The sequence below is a fragment of the Eschscholzia californica genome, unplaced genomic scaffold (genome assembly GCF_041429995.1).
Source record: "Eschscholzia californica isolate CP2 unplaced genomic scaffold, dmEscCali1.0.p SCAF_4, whole genome shotgun sequence".
Classification (NCBI taxonomy): domain Eukaryota; kingdom Viridiplantae; phylum Streptophyta; class Magnoliopsida; order Ranunculales; family Papaveraceae; genus Eschscholzia; species Eschscholzia californica.
This window is the reverse complement of record NW_028238461.1, coordinates 6,642,749-6,658,431: the sequence shown is the minus strand read 5'-3', so window position 1 is coordinate 6,658,431 and position 15,683 is coordinate 6,642,749. Positions and strand designations below refer to the sequence as shown.

General features: G+C 36.4%; 1 protein-coding gene and 1 non-coding gene across 2 annotated transcripts; both read right to left on the bottom strand.

Moving 5' to 3' along the window:
* Nucleotides 1–11,354: 11,354 nt before the first annotated feature.
* Nucleotides 11,355–11,441, bottom strand: TRNAY-GUA (transfer RNA tyrosine (anticodon GUA)). The gene is given in 2 exon segments: nucleotides 11,355–11,390; nucleotides 11,405–11,441. It is a non-coding gene; the product is annotated as a tRNA-Tyr (tRNA).
* A 1,042-nt stretch (nucleotides 11,442–12,483) lies between these two features.
* Nucleotides 12,484–14,885, bottom strand: LOC147542080 (eukaryotic translation initiation factor 4E-1-like). The gene is made up of 6 exons (XM_086633122.1): nucleotides 14,124–14,885; nucleotides 13,790–13,955; nucleotides 13,579–13,701; nucleotides 12,996–13,061; nucleotides 12,744–12,818; nucleotides 12,484–12,655 (listed from the first exon to the last, which is right to left on the bottom strand). Exons 1-5 carry the CDS (start codon nucleotides 14,396–14,398, stop codon nucleotides 12,768–12,770), a joined length of 681 nt encoding a protein of 226 aa, XP_086489248.1. The 5' UTR covers nucleotides 14,399–14,885; the 3' UTR covers nucleotides 12,484–12,655; nucleotides 12,744–12,767.
* Nucleotides 14,886–15,683: the final 798 nt, after the last annotated feature.

Here is a 15,683-nt window from a genome sequence, read left to right as displayed (position 1 = left end):
ATCCATGCCGACAAGGTCAATTGACATTTTGTCATTGTCATTGACATTTTGGGAGAAATTTCATGGACTTTCATAGACTCTCATGGATTAACTTTCATGTTTTTGCTGTAAAGTTGGATTAAGAAAAATTGGCCTTTTTCCTATGTTTGCTTATTCTTTATTAACTAAGCTTACTCTACTTCTCCTACAAAGTGGGGGTAATAAGAGATGCTAGGAGCACTCAAAATTAGTAGAGAAGAGATTACAAAGTTTTATCCTGTGGCTTCATAATATGCCATAATATGTAGCTTACTATGTTAATTTCAATATTGATGTATGATTGTTTTCTTAAAAAATAAACTTATTCACATTTTGTTTTGATGCATGAGCTAATCTTGGATTAGAATTACAAGCAAAGGTGTGATTAAATAAGATAATACTCAGATTATGTACGTACATGCCTACATTCTCTAAATTTACTTGATCAAAAAAATGATGTGAAACTACTATTACTAAATATAATTAGCACCAAACGTGAAACAATTGTATTTTTACTGATTGTCAGGTTATGTGTAAGATAACAAATTATTGTATGTTAGATAAAGTATATAACTAAAAAAAATCGTTTGGGTCCACTATGTTTCACTAGTTAGGTAAAAATAATCTTTTATTGCGAAATTTGTGCAAATTAATGTTGGTTCTAACATGTGCATGTATATTCATAATTTGGACGATATAAATTAATCTTTTTAAAAGGCAACGGAAAACAAGGTCTACAAAAGGTAAAAAAAAAAAATGGGCATTGTACATACTTAACAAAACCCCTTTTAATGACATAGATGAAACAAAGAAAAACCTTTGATTAAAAAAATAATCTAACTTCGAGTTGAAACTATGATATCTAAGATTGAGTTTGTGATTAGATATGGATGTAAGAATATTGTATCCTTTCGTGAAAATCTAGGTTGATTAAAAAACAACTTTGTTTTTTAGATCAAGTTCATTAAATCATGGCTCTTGGTAAAATAAGAGGTGGTAGTGGATGAGGATTCTCATAGACTTTATGTTTATGAAATATTTTCAAGACTTCTTTTGACATTAGAGAGCCCATGGACATTTCATTGATTTTGAATCCATGGGCATTTGACGTTTTGTCATTTTCATTGACATTGTGGAAGAAATTTCTTGCACTTCAGACTCTCATAGATTTTATATCGGGAATGCTAAAATCACAACCATTTTGACAAAAAAAATTGTCCAACTGATGTGGCGGTTGTGGTTTGAAAGTTTGACTAAATCACATACGTTGAAAGATGAATATCACAACTGTTACATCAGCTGGGTAACTTCTTTTGTTAGTGTGATTCTAGCACTTCCGTTTTATATCTTTTGAGACTTTAAACAAAATACCGCTAAATACGTAAATATTAATACGTATGGTATTGTTATTATATATATTAATAATAAAATATATTACTGTTATAATATTTTATTATATAATGATAGTTTGTAGAGTGATATAACAAACTATAAACACCAATGATATAACAAACTATAAACACCAAAAAATGTGTGGTGTTTAACATATCATATGACATGTTATAATTTGTAGTGTGTATAATGTACAATATATAATAAATGTAATATAATATATTACAACACATTACACTTATTGTTGAGTCAAATATTGGTCAGTCTTGACCATACAAAGAAGTCAATTGATTGATGTGAGTGACACGTGTTGGATTCCTGAATATGCATTAGAGAAACCAAAATAGAGGTAGATCTGAAATGGCGTTTGAACTTGAACCCTGACACGTGAGGACGACAAGAATCACTTAAGCATCTTGGGCTTTGTCATGACTTAAAGGTATGCAGAATGGTGGATCCGAGTGAGCACTGCAACTTGATCTTCGAAGTGGGAGGTTTTGCATATGTATGCCCGCCCTTGAGCTAAACTATATTTGAGAGACTGAAAGAAATGTGGTTACACGGAAGGCCAAATCGTGCTTAATATCTTATTGTATTTTCTTAAGACACGAACATTTCCGCTATGATTAGAAAGATTCAATTAACAACCTTGCCATGTGGCCTCCTTTAGGACGGTGATTCACCGCCTCCATGCAAGTCTATATAAGTAAAAAATTACCCTTTGATTAACGACTTTACCCTGAAAATAGATCTTATTTTTACTCTTTGATTAACGACTTTCAATTGGCAACACTGAACTGACATGAGTGTTTGAGTGTCTTTGCAGGTTCCTCCATCTCCTCACCCACGACACAGGGGAATAGTAATTTGAAATAACTAAAAATGACTATTGTGTTGTTAATTAAAATAAGATAGATTGAGACGGCTCGTATTCAAATAAGTTAGATTTAGAAGAATTTATATAAGCAACGCAATTTTTTCCTGGGAAGGAATCTTATTGTTACCCTTCGATTATCGACTTTCAGCTTGCAACACTGAACTGACTTGAGTGTGAAAGATTTAGGTTTTGGGTTTTAGGAAAACCATATACCTCCATATTTATTTATACTAGAAGAGAATTACAATGGATGGAAATAAATAACGTAGATATAGAAATAATCCTAATTCTAGTATATTCATATCTTGGAGATATATATGACAATATTTCCTTTGAATTTCTTGGGTAGGAATATTTGACTTGAATACCTCTTTTACCCTTATTAGAGTGTTGAAGTGTCTTTGCAGGTTCCTCATTATTAACGTATACACATGTATACACAAACACACCCGACCACTTGGGTGTGTCAACACTCACCAACACCCTCATTTACTTAGTCAACTAACAAACTCTAGTTGTTAAGATTACTTTAGATTGTATCTTGTTAATATCTTATCATTCACTAACCTATATATATACATGTATAACAGCCTAAATGAATATATAGAAATCATTTTGATATCTCTTCTTCACTCATCCTGTTCGGTTCATCCCTCTCTCTCCTTCTCGATCTTCACTTCACACACAGACTCGGTTGAGTCTTCATATGGTATTAGAGCATATTCGTTTTTTTTTTTTGAGTACTAATGGCTTCCTCAACTGATCTCTCGGGTTCCCCCTCTGGTTCTATTCCTACCAATGGTGCTCAATCGTCTCCTTCGTTTGATGTTCACCATTCAGAATCACCAACAACAATCTTGATCACACCCCTTCTATCGGGAGACAATTATCCTTCTTGGTCTCGTGCCATGAAGATGGCTTTACGTGCCAAAGACAAGTTTGCTTTTGTCGATGGTTCTCTCCCACGTCCAACTTCTCCAAACGATCTCCATTTATGGAATCATTGTAACGACCTTGTTACGAGTTGGCTATTGAACTCCGTAGAACCGGACATCCGTCAATCGATTCTTTACGATGACAACGCTGCAGAAATATGGCAAAACTTACATGAACGGTTTTATCAAACCAATGCCCCGAAGATTTTTCAACTCAAGCGTGCTATTACATCTTTAAGACAAGATGGATCCGACGTTTCCGCATATTTCACACGTTTGAAGTCTCTTCAGGATGAACTCCAGTCACTCATTGTTTTTGAACCATGTATGTGTGGTCATGGCAAAACCATGATGGATCGCTTGAATCAAGATCGTGCCATGGAATTTCTCCAAGGTTTACACGATCGTTTCTCCTCCATTCGAAGCCAAATCTTGCTTATGGACCCGTTTCCATCTATATTACGTATACATAGCTTGGTCAAGCAGGAAGAGGTGCAACAAAACATTATGAATGACAATGTTATTACTCCAGAAGGTGCTGCCCTTGCGGTTCATCAATCGACTCATGGACATTTTAATCGATCGGACAAAGGTGACAACATTGAGAAACCACGTACTAAACGTCCACGTCCATTTTGTGAAAACTGTCGTATGCATGGTCATCTAATCACTACTTGCTATAAGATCCATGGATACCCACCTCGTCCTCGACAACACCATACTGCTGCTGCTGTCCACTCGGTTCCAGCCAACAAGGAGGCGCCCCTAGCCACTTCTATGTCCCACGAGCAATATGTGAACTTATGCAACTTACTGTCCCAGCAGTCACGGTCCTCTGTAGGCACCCCACCGGTCCAACCTTCAACATCTTCTCCTGGTCCTTCCACTACCGACCCGCATGTGAACCTTACAGGTAATTATTCTAACCACACCCCCTGGGTTATAGACTCGGGTGCTTCCCGACATATATGTTCGGACTTATCTTTGTTTTCTATTTATTATCTAGCTCCGCCTAATTTCTTTGTCCGATTACCCGACGATAGTCGAGTTCGTGTATCTCACATTGGTTCGGTATCTTTTTCAAGCTCTCTCTCTTTACAACATGTATTACATATTCCATGTTTTAAATTTCATTTAATCTCCGTTTCCGAAGTATCTAAATCACTTGATTGTGAAGTGATTTTCAATTCTTCTTCGTGTATCTTTCAGGACCGAATAACGGGAAAGAAGATTGGACATGGTGATCAAAGGGACGGCTTATATTTTCTTCACACGGAACCTAGAATTTTGTTTTCTTCGTTATTTAATTGCAATAATATTTCGGATTTATGGCATTGTCGCCTAGGACATCCGAGTTTCTCCCGTTTCAAGTATTTAGTGAATAAAATTCCGTGTATTCCGTTTAATTCATTGAATAAAAATTCTTGCAATGTTTGTCCATTATCAAAGCAAACTAGATTACCATTTCCCGTTAGTACGTCTACTTCTTCCAAACCATTTGAACTTATTCATGTTGACCTATGGGGTCCTTTTTCTCTCCCTTCTCTTTCCGGAAGTCGTTTTTTTCTTACCATCGTCGATGATTTTTCTCGATGTACTTGGGTATTTTTTCTTTCCTCTAAATCAGATACTAAAAATTATCTTATGAATTTTTTAAGTTTTATTAAAACTCAATTTGGTTCTTCTATCAATACACTTAAATCGGGTCAAGGAGACATCCCCTTTCCTCAAATACAAACAATCCGTTCCGACAATGGAACTGAATTCTTAAATCGTGACATCCAAACTTGGCTTCACGAAAATGGTATTATTCATCAACGATCGTGTCCTTACACCCTCCAACAAAATGGGGTTGTCGAAAGGAAACATCGCCATATTTTGGAAGTTGCCCGCTCACTACGTTTACAAGCAAATCTTCCACTTGATTTTTGGGCCGAATGTATACTTACGGCCGTCTATATAATTAACAAATTACCTACACCTCTTCTCGATGGGTTATCCCCACACGAGAAGCTCCTCGGTTCTCCTCCAACCATTTCCCATCTTCGGGTTTTTGGTTGTTTATGCTTCGCCCGTCATCCCTCACCTAAAACTAAACTTGATCCACGTTCGATTCCGGGTATTTTTTTGGGCTACCCTCATGGTCAAAAGGGATACAAAGTATTTTCTATCCAATCACGCAAATTTTTTATATCTCGTGACGTTATTTTTTATGAGGACCGATTCCCCATGTCTACCGTCGGCAGTCCTTCTCCCGACCGGATTCCTGTCCGTCCATTTATTCAAATTTCGGACGACGGTTCTTTCCAATTCAATTCTACTTCTAAATCCCTCTTACATCAGTCGGGCAATATAATGGACCCCTCCACTAACCCGTTGGTCCATACAGGCACCTCGGGAGAACATCACCCATCTTTTAGTTCGGATTCTGTGGGCACCCCCACCACCGAACCTATCTTGGATACTGACGTTAATAATGAACCTCACGATTCTGGAGGCACCTCACATCAAGACGTCACTCCCGGTCCAGCAGATACAACAGTCCGTTCTACTCGGACTCGTCGACCACCGATCCATTTAAAGGATTATATTTGTACTGCCATCCAATCTCCTACTCCCGAGGTTGATCACCCTTTACCTAATATTATAAATGTAGACTCAATCTCTTCACAACATAGAGCTTTTCTTACTTCGGTAATCTCAAACATCGAACCAAGATCTTATTCTCAAGCCATGACATCTCCTCACTGGCGTGACGCTATGGCAAAGGAAATTTCTGCATTGGAATCTAATAATACCTGGTCCTTGGTACCCCTTCCTCCGGGTAAGAAACCTATTGGCTGCAAATGGGTCTATAAAATCAAACATCGATCTGATGGTTCGATTGAACGGTACAAAGCCCGTTTGGTTGCCAAAGGCTATACTCAGGTCGAAGGCCTTGACTATAATGACACATTTGCCCCGGTAGCTAAACTTGTCTCGGTCCGAGCACTTTTGCCAATCGCAGCAATTCGAGGATGGTCTCTCCATCAACTTGATGTCAACAACGCTTTTCTTCAAGGGGATCTTGAGGAAGAGGTATTTATGAAACTTCCGCCTGGATTTTCAAGTCAGGGGGAGACTCGTGTTTGCAAATTAAACAAATCTCTTTATGGTCTCAAGCAAGCCTCTCGTCAATGGTTTGCCAAGTTTTCTTCGGTCTTATTACAAAAGGGATTCACCCAGTCCATGGCCGATTATTCTCTTTTCACTTTCAAAAACAAATCCATTTCTATCTATGTTTTGGTTTATGTTGATGATATCATCATCACTGGATCTAATGAATCTGCAATTTCTGATCTAAAATCCTTTTTGGATCACACTTTTTCCTTAAAAGATCTGGGTGATTTACAATATTTTCTCGGGATTGAGGTGTCCAGATCTTCCAAAGGAATTTTTTTATGTCAACGTCGTTACACACTTGACATTCTTGAAGATTCCGGTCTCACTGCTTCTCGGCCATCTTCATTTTCGATGGAACAGAAACTTCGCCTTCGTCCGGACGAAGGTTCTCCTCTTACTGATCCTACCGTTTATCGACGTCTAATTGGTCGTCTCATCTATCTTACGGTCACTAGACCAGACATCATGTATGCGGTTAACACGTTAAGTCAGTTCATGCAAAACCCTCACACGTCACACCTTGATGCTGCACATAGGGTTCTACGATACCTTAAAGGGTCTTTTGGTCATGGTATTTTCTTATCCTCGACGAGTTCACTTCATGTGTCTGGTTATTGTGACTCCGATTGGGACGGATGTCCCTCCACTCGAAAATCAACCACGGGCCATCTAACAATGCTTGGTAATAGCCCGCTATCCTGGAAATCTAAAAAGCAATCGACAATCGCTCGATCGTCTGCTGAGGCCGAATATAGGGCAATGGCTTCTCTTTCTTGCGAACTTCAATGGTTAAAATTCTTACTCCAAGATCTAGGTGTTGATCACTCTGACCCTATGTCTGTCTACTGCGACAACCGTGCTGCGCTCCACATTGCCGATAATCCAGTATTTCACGAACGAACGAAGCACATTGAAATTGACTGCCATCTTGTTCGGGAGAAGATAAAGAACAACTTAATTGCACCACGATTCACTCCAACGACTGAGCAACTAGCCGACATATTTACAAAGCCTTTGGGTGCGGATCAGTTTCAGAAGATCATTCGCAAGTTGGGCATCACTTCGATCTCTGCTCCAACTTGAGGGGGAGTATTAACGTATACACATGTATACACAAACACACCCGACCACTTGGGTGTGTCAACACTCACCAACACCCTCATTTACTTAGTCAACTAACAAACTCTAGTTGTTAAGATTACTTTAGATTGTATCTTATTAATATCTTATCATTCACTAACCTATATATACATGTATAACAGCCTAAATGAAGATATAGAAATCATTTTGATATCTCTTCTTCACTCATCCTGTTCGGTTCATCCCTCTCTCTCCTTCTCGATCTTCACTTCACACACAGACTCGGTTGAGTCTTCATACTCATCTCCTCACCTGCGACACAGGAGAATAGTAGCTTAGGATAACCAAAAAGGACTATTGTGGTGAATTTATCAAAATAAGATAGATTTAGGCGGCTCAAATCCAAATAAGTTAGATTTAGACTAATCATATATCTTTAGTCAATTACTAGTGATTACTGAAATGAACATCACGTAATGCCCAGTTTGCTAGGTTATTACTTATTAGGGACTAATTGTTCTTTTAATGTATACAATTAAAATACTGATCCTTTTCACGATCTAAATGAGTTATTGGTTGTAAAATTTGTTTTTCTTTTTCTTAATGAATATTCTGGGTCATTTTCTATAACCAATTTTTTTATTTTGAACGCATCTACTTTCGTCACTACATTTCGCATTGCTCTATCTTCGCCTTCTAAATACTACAAGAAAACTCTCTTCTTCTTCGAATGTGAAAAAGCTCGTTTTTATGATCTTTATTTACATGAATGCTTTAATGAATTGAAGACGACATCCATCATCCGTGTGATATGTTACTCTCCATTACCTATTTCTTGAGCCCATGAGTCTATTTTATGGCAAAGGAAGAAAAAGGAAGAGTCCAATATATTCCTTGTAAGTTGGCCTTAGATATCCCCCAAACTATGTTTTTTTTTTGTTGAGAGCCCCAAACTATGTTCATTATGTGCTTCTCACAAAATGATACGTCCCAAAAAAATGCAGCCTAAATATCTCTAAACTTTTGGAGATTGGTCGTTTTTCGTGTCATTTAGTTAAAGTTGTGAACTTTTGGATTAATCATGTCTTAGGGTAATGTTTTTCTTACCTAGATGAAGACGAGATTGCATAAAAAATACTCACGAAGTACAAAGAAATATATAACCAAGAGAAATAAAAATTACTACCCCAAGTAAAAGTCCAAAGTTAGACTAATGTCATGTCATAGCAAACAACCCATAACCTATATTAGGTTTATTTGTTGGTCTTTTCATTTCAACATATATTCAGGAGAGTGGTACATAGTTAATGACATTTCCAATTGATATCGTACTGAGGTTAAAGTGATGTGTATTTCTAAAGAATATTCACTTATCTTTAGATAAAAATATATTCTGGCGTAATTTACAATAGTATTTAGTGCATACAATGGTTACGCAAAGAATGTACATTCTTCCTAACTTATAGAAATTCGAAACTACTTATCAAATGGTGAAGTTGATGTTGATAGTTAACAAATATACCAAATCAAAGAAGTTAAGGATTTCTTCTTTCTTTATTTTGCAAATGATCTCCTAGTTTATGAGTTATACTAGCTTCCCACTTAAGCTTTGGTCACTACCGAAAGCTTAGATAGCCTATTTTGTCAACATTCCATTAAGATTAGAATAATTAAGAACAAAGAGAATTCAATTGGAATAATTAAGAATATAGGAACAATGAACATTAGGGTTTCACACTCTTGACTCTTCACAAGAAAAACACAGGTTTCAGATTTGAAGTGTACTAAGAAGTTCTAAGTGTAACGAGATAAATCATCAACTAAAGTGTAAAAATAATGTTTATTTGATATAGGTGGAAGGAGAAAAGGTCCCTAAATATTAGCATGTACTAATCGGAAAGAAAAGTAATAACTGAAAAATTATTATTAAGTGGTACCTTAGATTTGTTTTGTTGAAGGCAAATAGTACAGTTATCTGAATTATATAAAATAAACATAAAACACTTCAAAAGAAAACATAACCGACCTAACTATGATAACCAAGATGACAATGTCAAACGTCCCACGACTTATTTATAGGAAATGTTAAAGAATTTTGACGCAAGCATTTCAAAAGCCTTTACCTGTCAGCTAGTTCGTCAACGCTGACTGAAAAACACAACAAGAGATATTAAAAATGACAGAGCAATCAAATGGCTTACTCAATTGGCTCACAAAAATCAAGTGATTGAAACTGAAAATTTGGGATGTGATTTATTAATAATGTAAATAAAGTGAAAATGAGCTAACAAGGTATTCCCATCTGAAATTTGAACATAACAAGAGGGGTCGGTGTGATAGGAAGCAAAAGCACTTGAAGAAGGATCTGTGCAATGGGATGTGCCTATTTATCTATCTCTTGACTCGAAATGGGATTATTTAATGATCTCATTTTTTCTTTTTGTTGTTGAAGAATTTAGTGATCTCTTGACAATCGTGAAAAGACAATTCATATTTGATATAGCTATTTATGCAAGTATTTTACGATTTAGGGGCTTTTTTCACAAAACTCCAGTCTGGGTCTTCATTTTGGAGGATTTGAACCCGTGACATTTTGTACCAAAAATAAACGCGCTACCAATTGGTATACAGTGTCATTGAAAAATGCAAGCACGGTTTGGGGACGGATTTTTTTTATCCTATTTCAACAAGGAAATTCTCTACTGCATCCGACTAGTTCCGAGTTCGAGTTTGATGGAGAAACTGCCAATTCCAAGTCCCATAAATAAGCGACATAATCTCTTCATAATCTTTGAGAGACATAATCGAAGTCGTAGATGAACTCAAGATGATAGAATTAAAATGGCAAACTAAATACAATTTGTTACGTTGGTTGCGGTCAAGGGAACCATGGAGAATAAAACACCGCTCAATAGGGCGACTAGTCTTTTTTCAATGATCATAGACGGTATTAGAGTCGCACTTGTCAAAGGTGTGACCATGTTCTTCCCCATGAAGAAGCAGACGAAGTCCATGACTGAGAAGATGTCAACTTGACAGCAAGTGCAGAATAATTAAAGGGGGGCGCAACGGAGATATGTTGTTGTTGTTATTGCTCCTCTTACTTGATGAGATTATAAACTTTCTTAAATTGGGAAAGTGGATCTAGAAGCCGACTACCGCTTGTGCAAAGAAAATCATGAAGATCTTAAGAAACTCCGTAATACGAATGGTGTTGATAGTTGAGGTATTCAAGAGTTGTCATCCTGAACAACATACACATGTTTGTGGAGGTATTATATTCTCAAATTCACACAGGTAGATTTTAACTGAAACAAATAAGTTGTTTGACTGATCATTGTGATCCTTAAAGAAATTGTCAAATCAAGAGGGTCTTGCACTCAGGAACAATGAAGAATAATAATAGACTACATCCATCCACCAAAACAGTAGGGAGAAGGATGCTTAGTGTTAAATTTACGATTATATGATAATCGGAGAGATGAATTGAAATAGTCGAAACGATAATTTAACATAACTTAGTTGAATACCTTCTCCCGTAATCTCGACTTACATCCACGGAATAATCAACAATAGATTTATTAATAGTCACCACAATAGTGGATTTGATTCATTATATTGGTCAGATACAACTGAATGAATAAAATTCTAGAACCTGACTAGTACTAGTATTCGTAGAATGAATTTAGGTTTCCTACTTTTCTACGTTTCCGAATGTACCAAGTATTTTCCTTTCGGACGATAAATTAAAAATCGATGTTAAAATTTGTGTTAAAAATATTTCGATACCATGAATTAGGAAAAACACATAACTTTCAATTCATGGTGAATACAAAAAAGTACATTCATAACTCTAGATGAAAAGATTAATAAAAAACAGGAAAAAACAATCCGACCTGCCGGATTCGAACCAGCGACCTAAAGATTTATCTGCTTCAAACTACAGTCTTCCGCTCTACCAACTGAGCTAAGGTCGGTTGATGTATATTATTCATCCTTATGGTTTATAGATAGTTTAATACAGAAGATGGACAAAATACCCCACAACAAGAAGCAGCCCGCTCGATTTGTTGTAACAATAAGTGAACAAAAGATGTTGACTTAATTTATGACTTGATGTCTAACTTTCACTAAAAAAGAAAAAGATCAGAGTTTCACTATGATTTGGATCGTTCTTTTACATAAGTCACCATGTCACAAATTAAGTCGATTCTGTTTTTTTTCTACTCTTAGCATAATCCTAAAATTGATGTATAATATAGTTACTCATGCTTACACCCGGGGACGGATCTGAGTGCGAGTGTGTGTGGCCGCACTCCTGGATCCTCCCAAAAAAAAGACTTGATAGCAGTAGTAATTTTTTCTGTCTCTATATGTATATACACATTATATATACCTAATCATGTTAAAACATTATCATTTGTTGATGGCTAGCCTCAGTTTGCGAAAAGGAGTTCAAAGTACTGGGATCAGTGGTATGAGAGTTGGCCTTAGTTTGCCAGGATGTCAAACTTTCACTAAAAACAATATCATTTTTTTTTTTCAAAATACATTTGGATTCATTTATCTACTAATATATGTTCATAGAGTTGGCCTTACCTTGCAGTTTTTTATTGTACGAAATGTTCATAATTAAATTCCACATGAACCCCCAAATTTTGAGCCACGGTTGCTACTTCTTCATCTAATCAAGTTTTCAAGGTCAACTATCTACCATGGAAAAATATTTTAATAGAAAATCTTATTCGGGTTCATCAACAATGATGAATATAAGTATTTTTTGTTAACTACTATTTTTCGTAAAAAAAAATTATTTGAGTACATAATTTTGCATCCCCAAAGTCGAAATCGTGCATCCATCCATGCTCGGACCCATTCTTTTTGTTGTTGAATACTGTATCAGTGTAGGCAAAATTCAACCACTTGATTTGAGGCGATAGAAATGATTTGTTGTAACACTATACAAGAAAAAAAAAAATATTCATGATCATATCACACTCTAAATGTACTGGCTATATATGAAATAATAGTTGGCTTTATCATAATCATGATTTCTTAAGGTTCACAACATCAGAAATCCTTTCAGCCAGAAAAAGAAAAACAGATAAGTTGTAGAAATATAGTTCATTCTATCAAATCCGAAAGAAAGAAAAAAAATGTTCTTCTACCGAAAGAAATGTCCTTCTAGAACCTGCAAACACGAAACAAAAAATCAAAAATCAATCTTCAAGAATTAAGCATTATGGGATATTTGTAATGGTATACAGTGGTTTACTGACCACTCATCTCATCAAATATTCGTCTCAAATGGTGTATCGATTCTTGGCCAATCTATCGAGCTTCTTTGCATCATCCTGAAATTATCAACAAAAGCATATCATTAATCTCCAACTAAGATAAAAATCAGACAACGGATATGAGCAATAAGTAGCTGGGCTTCTCGCGGATAACTGGCTGAGCTATCTCAGACAGCGGGTAGCCCGAGCCAGAGCACAGTTTGCTAGGACTTGGCCGAGTTAAGATATCCTTACATGGACGATAAAACCTATGCTGTCATTGCAATCCAGAAACTCCTTCCACTGCTTCCCAATACTTATCTGTAAACAAGAACCTTGAGTAAGATATTTGGGCTAAAACTCACGGTAAAAATGTTTGTAGTCATAATAGTTTTTCCTTGTTGAAAGTTGTACTCATAATAGTTGAATCCTCTTATTAGATATTGTTTAAAACAAGTTCTAGCCAATACTGACTAATGGAAAGATGATTAAGCCAATCACAAAGACATTCATATCTTCAAGTACGTCTATATAAGTACAAATTCAGATTTAATTAAACAATTTTGGGTATGTGCTCATCAAATAGGTTCTTAGCTCTCACCAAGAGCTGATAAAGCAATTACCTTTAGAACACATAACAAGGCAGAAAATGGAGAGAAGTGGCAGTCGCAAAGATATAACATACATACATAACTTTGTGCTTACACATTTAGTCGATCCTCTCTAAGACAAAACATGGCGAAATAAGCCATTATAAATAACAAAGTAAACATCTCAAGTGGGTAAACTGAAAAACCGATTACGCAGATTTAGACGTTAACTTTAGAAGAAAGTATACCTGTGCAGTTTCATTTGAAGCATTTTTCGTCCATATAGAGATTTTCTCTTGCTTCCTAACATTGATAACAGCTCCACATATTTCATCTCCATTATCAAATTGTTCACCAATCATAGCCAACAACTACAAGAAATCGTCGATAAACAGATTGAGAACCCATCTTAGATAATGATATGAAAAAAGATGAAGCATTTCAAGTAATAAAGCATACCGTATACAACCAAGACTGATCAGATTTTCCTCTTGGAAAAATTATAGTCCATTTACCACCATTAGCACAAATTGGGTCTTCCCATTTTGGTTCAATTTTGTTCTTGAAACAATGAAAGTCTGCTCCAGCAGTTAACTTGCTTGGATGATGTATATTATTGTAAAGGCTGAAAACATGCAATTTTCAGATTGTGGGTTACTCTAGTAACAAATTAGATTACTAAAATTTCATTTTGATTACCCCAAATCAGATTTATAATCAATCACCCAAATTTCAGAGATAAATTTCAATAAAGAAAAGAAAAAAGTGAATAATTAATAATAGTAGTTAGTACCTCCAAAACTCTTCAACAGTAGAAAAGGTATGAATAGGGCGAATAGTGCTACCCCAAGGAACTTGTTTAGATTTGGCAGATGGGTTATCGAACCAGAAAGTCCATGAATTCTCCAACATATGAGGTTGTTGTTGTTGGTGAACAAGGCTGGTTGTTGATGATGAACTTGCTTCATTTCCTTCCTCTTCTTTTTCTTCTTCAGTAATAATCGAAGAAGCATTACTAAATTCTCCTTCACTAGATCCAACAACAACACCCACTTCGATTAGTGCCATTCTCTCTCTCGATCTCTCGATCTCTTTGTTCGTCTTTCTCTCTAAAAGGATTTCTTTTGGAATCTGAAAAAACCCCTTTGTTTGATCATTTTCAACCTAAATGAGATGAATTCTTAACATTTAGGGTTGACATTGGCGGGTCAACATCTCAACCCTAGTTGCAACAAAAAACACCCAAACCCTAATTATGTTGTTTTCTTGTCTAGAAGGGCAACTTTTTCTGATTAGTTGTGTACTGTCGCTTATAGTTCGGGTATCTCACTGTCCAGAACGGACACTTACTAGAAATTACGGTTCTACATTCCACTGCTATTCAAAATTTGAACCTATAAAACGGAAACTTTGAGATATAGACGTATAGTCCACCACCTCGGTTGGACACCTGCTCCACAATTCGGATGTCTCGGTCCTAAATTAGTATATGTCTCGTGTTATCAAAAGTAGATACAAACTATGATTCTTCGTAATGTAGATGAAAGGCCCATTCCTGCACCCAAAATGGATAATAAATCCACTACTTAGTACAAAAAAAAAATAGTGTAAAAGCTTAATAAAAGCACTGGAAGGAATGTTAAAAAATGGTACAACATGATATGATTAGGTGGACTGTTTGCAAAATCCACTTTTGATATATGGAGAATGTAGACTTTGTCAACTGGAATTAGCCCCCAATTGACTTGGCAACTCTATTTTTACCTTAAAAACTAACATGCTTGCAATCTCTAATCTTCATCATCATCTTGCCCTCCATCACTAGACCGCCACCACCATTTCTTTCTGTCTACTCAACCTCTCTCACTCAATAATAATCTTTTTATCCTTCCACTCGTCTGAGACTCCAAAACCCTTGAAAAGAGCTCTAAACCCCCATCTTCTTCATTTGAGACAAATGAGATTCGGGCAAAGGAAACTATTTCCTTCACCAGAACAATAAGAGGCGAGGGAAAGAGAGAGATGGTGGTGGTTGTGGTTGGTCGGACATAATGATGGTGAAGATAATGAAAAGAAGGGGGTAGTTAACAACCTTAGGTTGGAGTGGCTACCAAGTTGGTTTTCATCCTTGAGGTCCTGGATTTGAGACACTGGCGTCCGAGTCCTGTCAGGCTAATATTGGGCTTGTTCAACTAAGCTTGGGCCCAGGCGAACCCTAGGGTGGCCTCCGCCATCTGAGCTTGGCCCTTTAATTCCAGTGGTGTGGGCAGGCACCCAGCTTCTGGCGTCCATCCAAGTAAAAGAGACAAGGTCAAGGCAGATATGAAGTAATTATTACTATGAGAATCAGAAA

What these genes read in the sequence shown, in the direction of transcription:
- LOC147542080 (XM_086633122.1), bottom strand. Translation starts at nt 14,398, where the DNA reads ATGGCACTAATCGAAGTGGGTGTTGTTGTTGGATCTAGTGAAGGAGAA. An exon ending in ACTGTTGAAGAGTTTTGGAG is followed by an intron (nt 13,956 to 14,123) that starts GTACTAACTACT and finishes GCATGTTTTCAG; the next exon opens with CCTTTACAATAATATACATC. An exon ending in GCATAGGTTTTATCGTCCAT is followed by an intron (nt 12,819 to 12,995) that starts GTAAGGATATCT and finishes TGATAATTTCAG; the next exon opens with GATGATGCAAAGAAGCTCGA.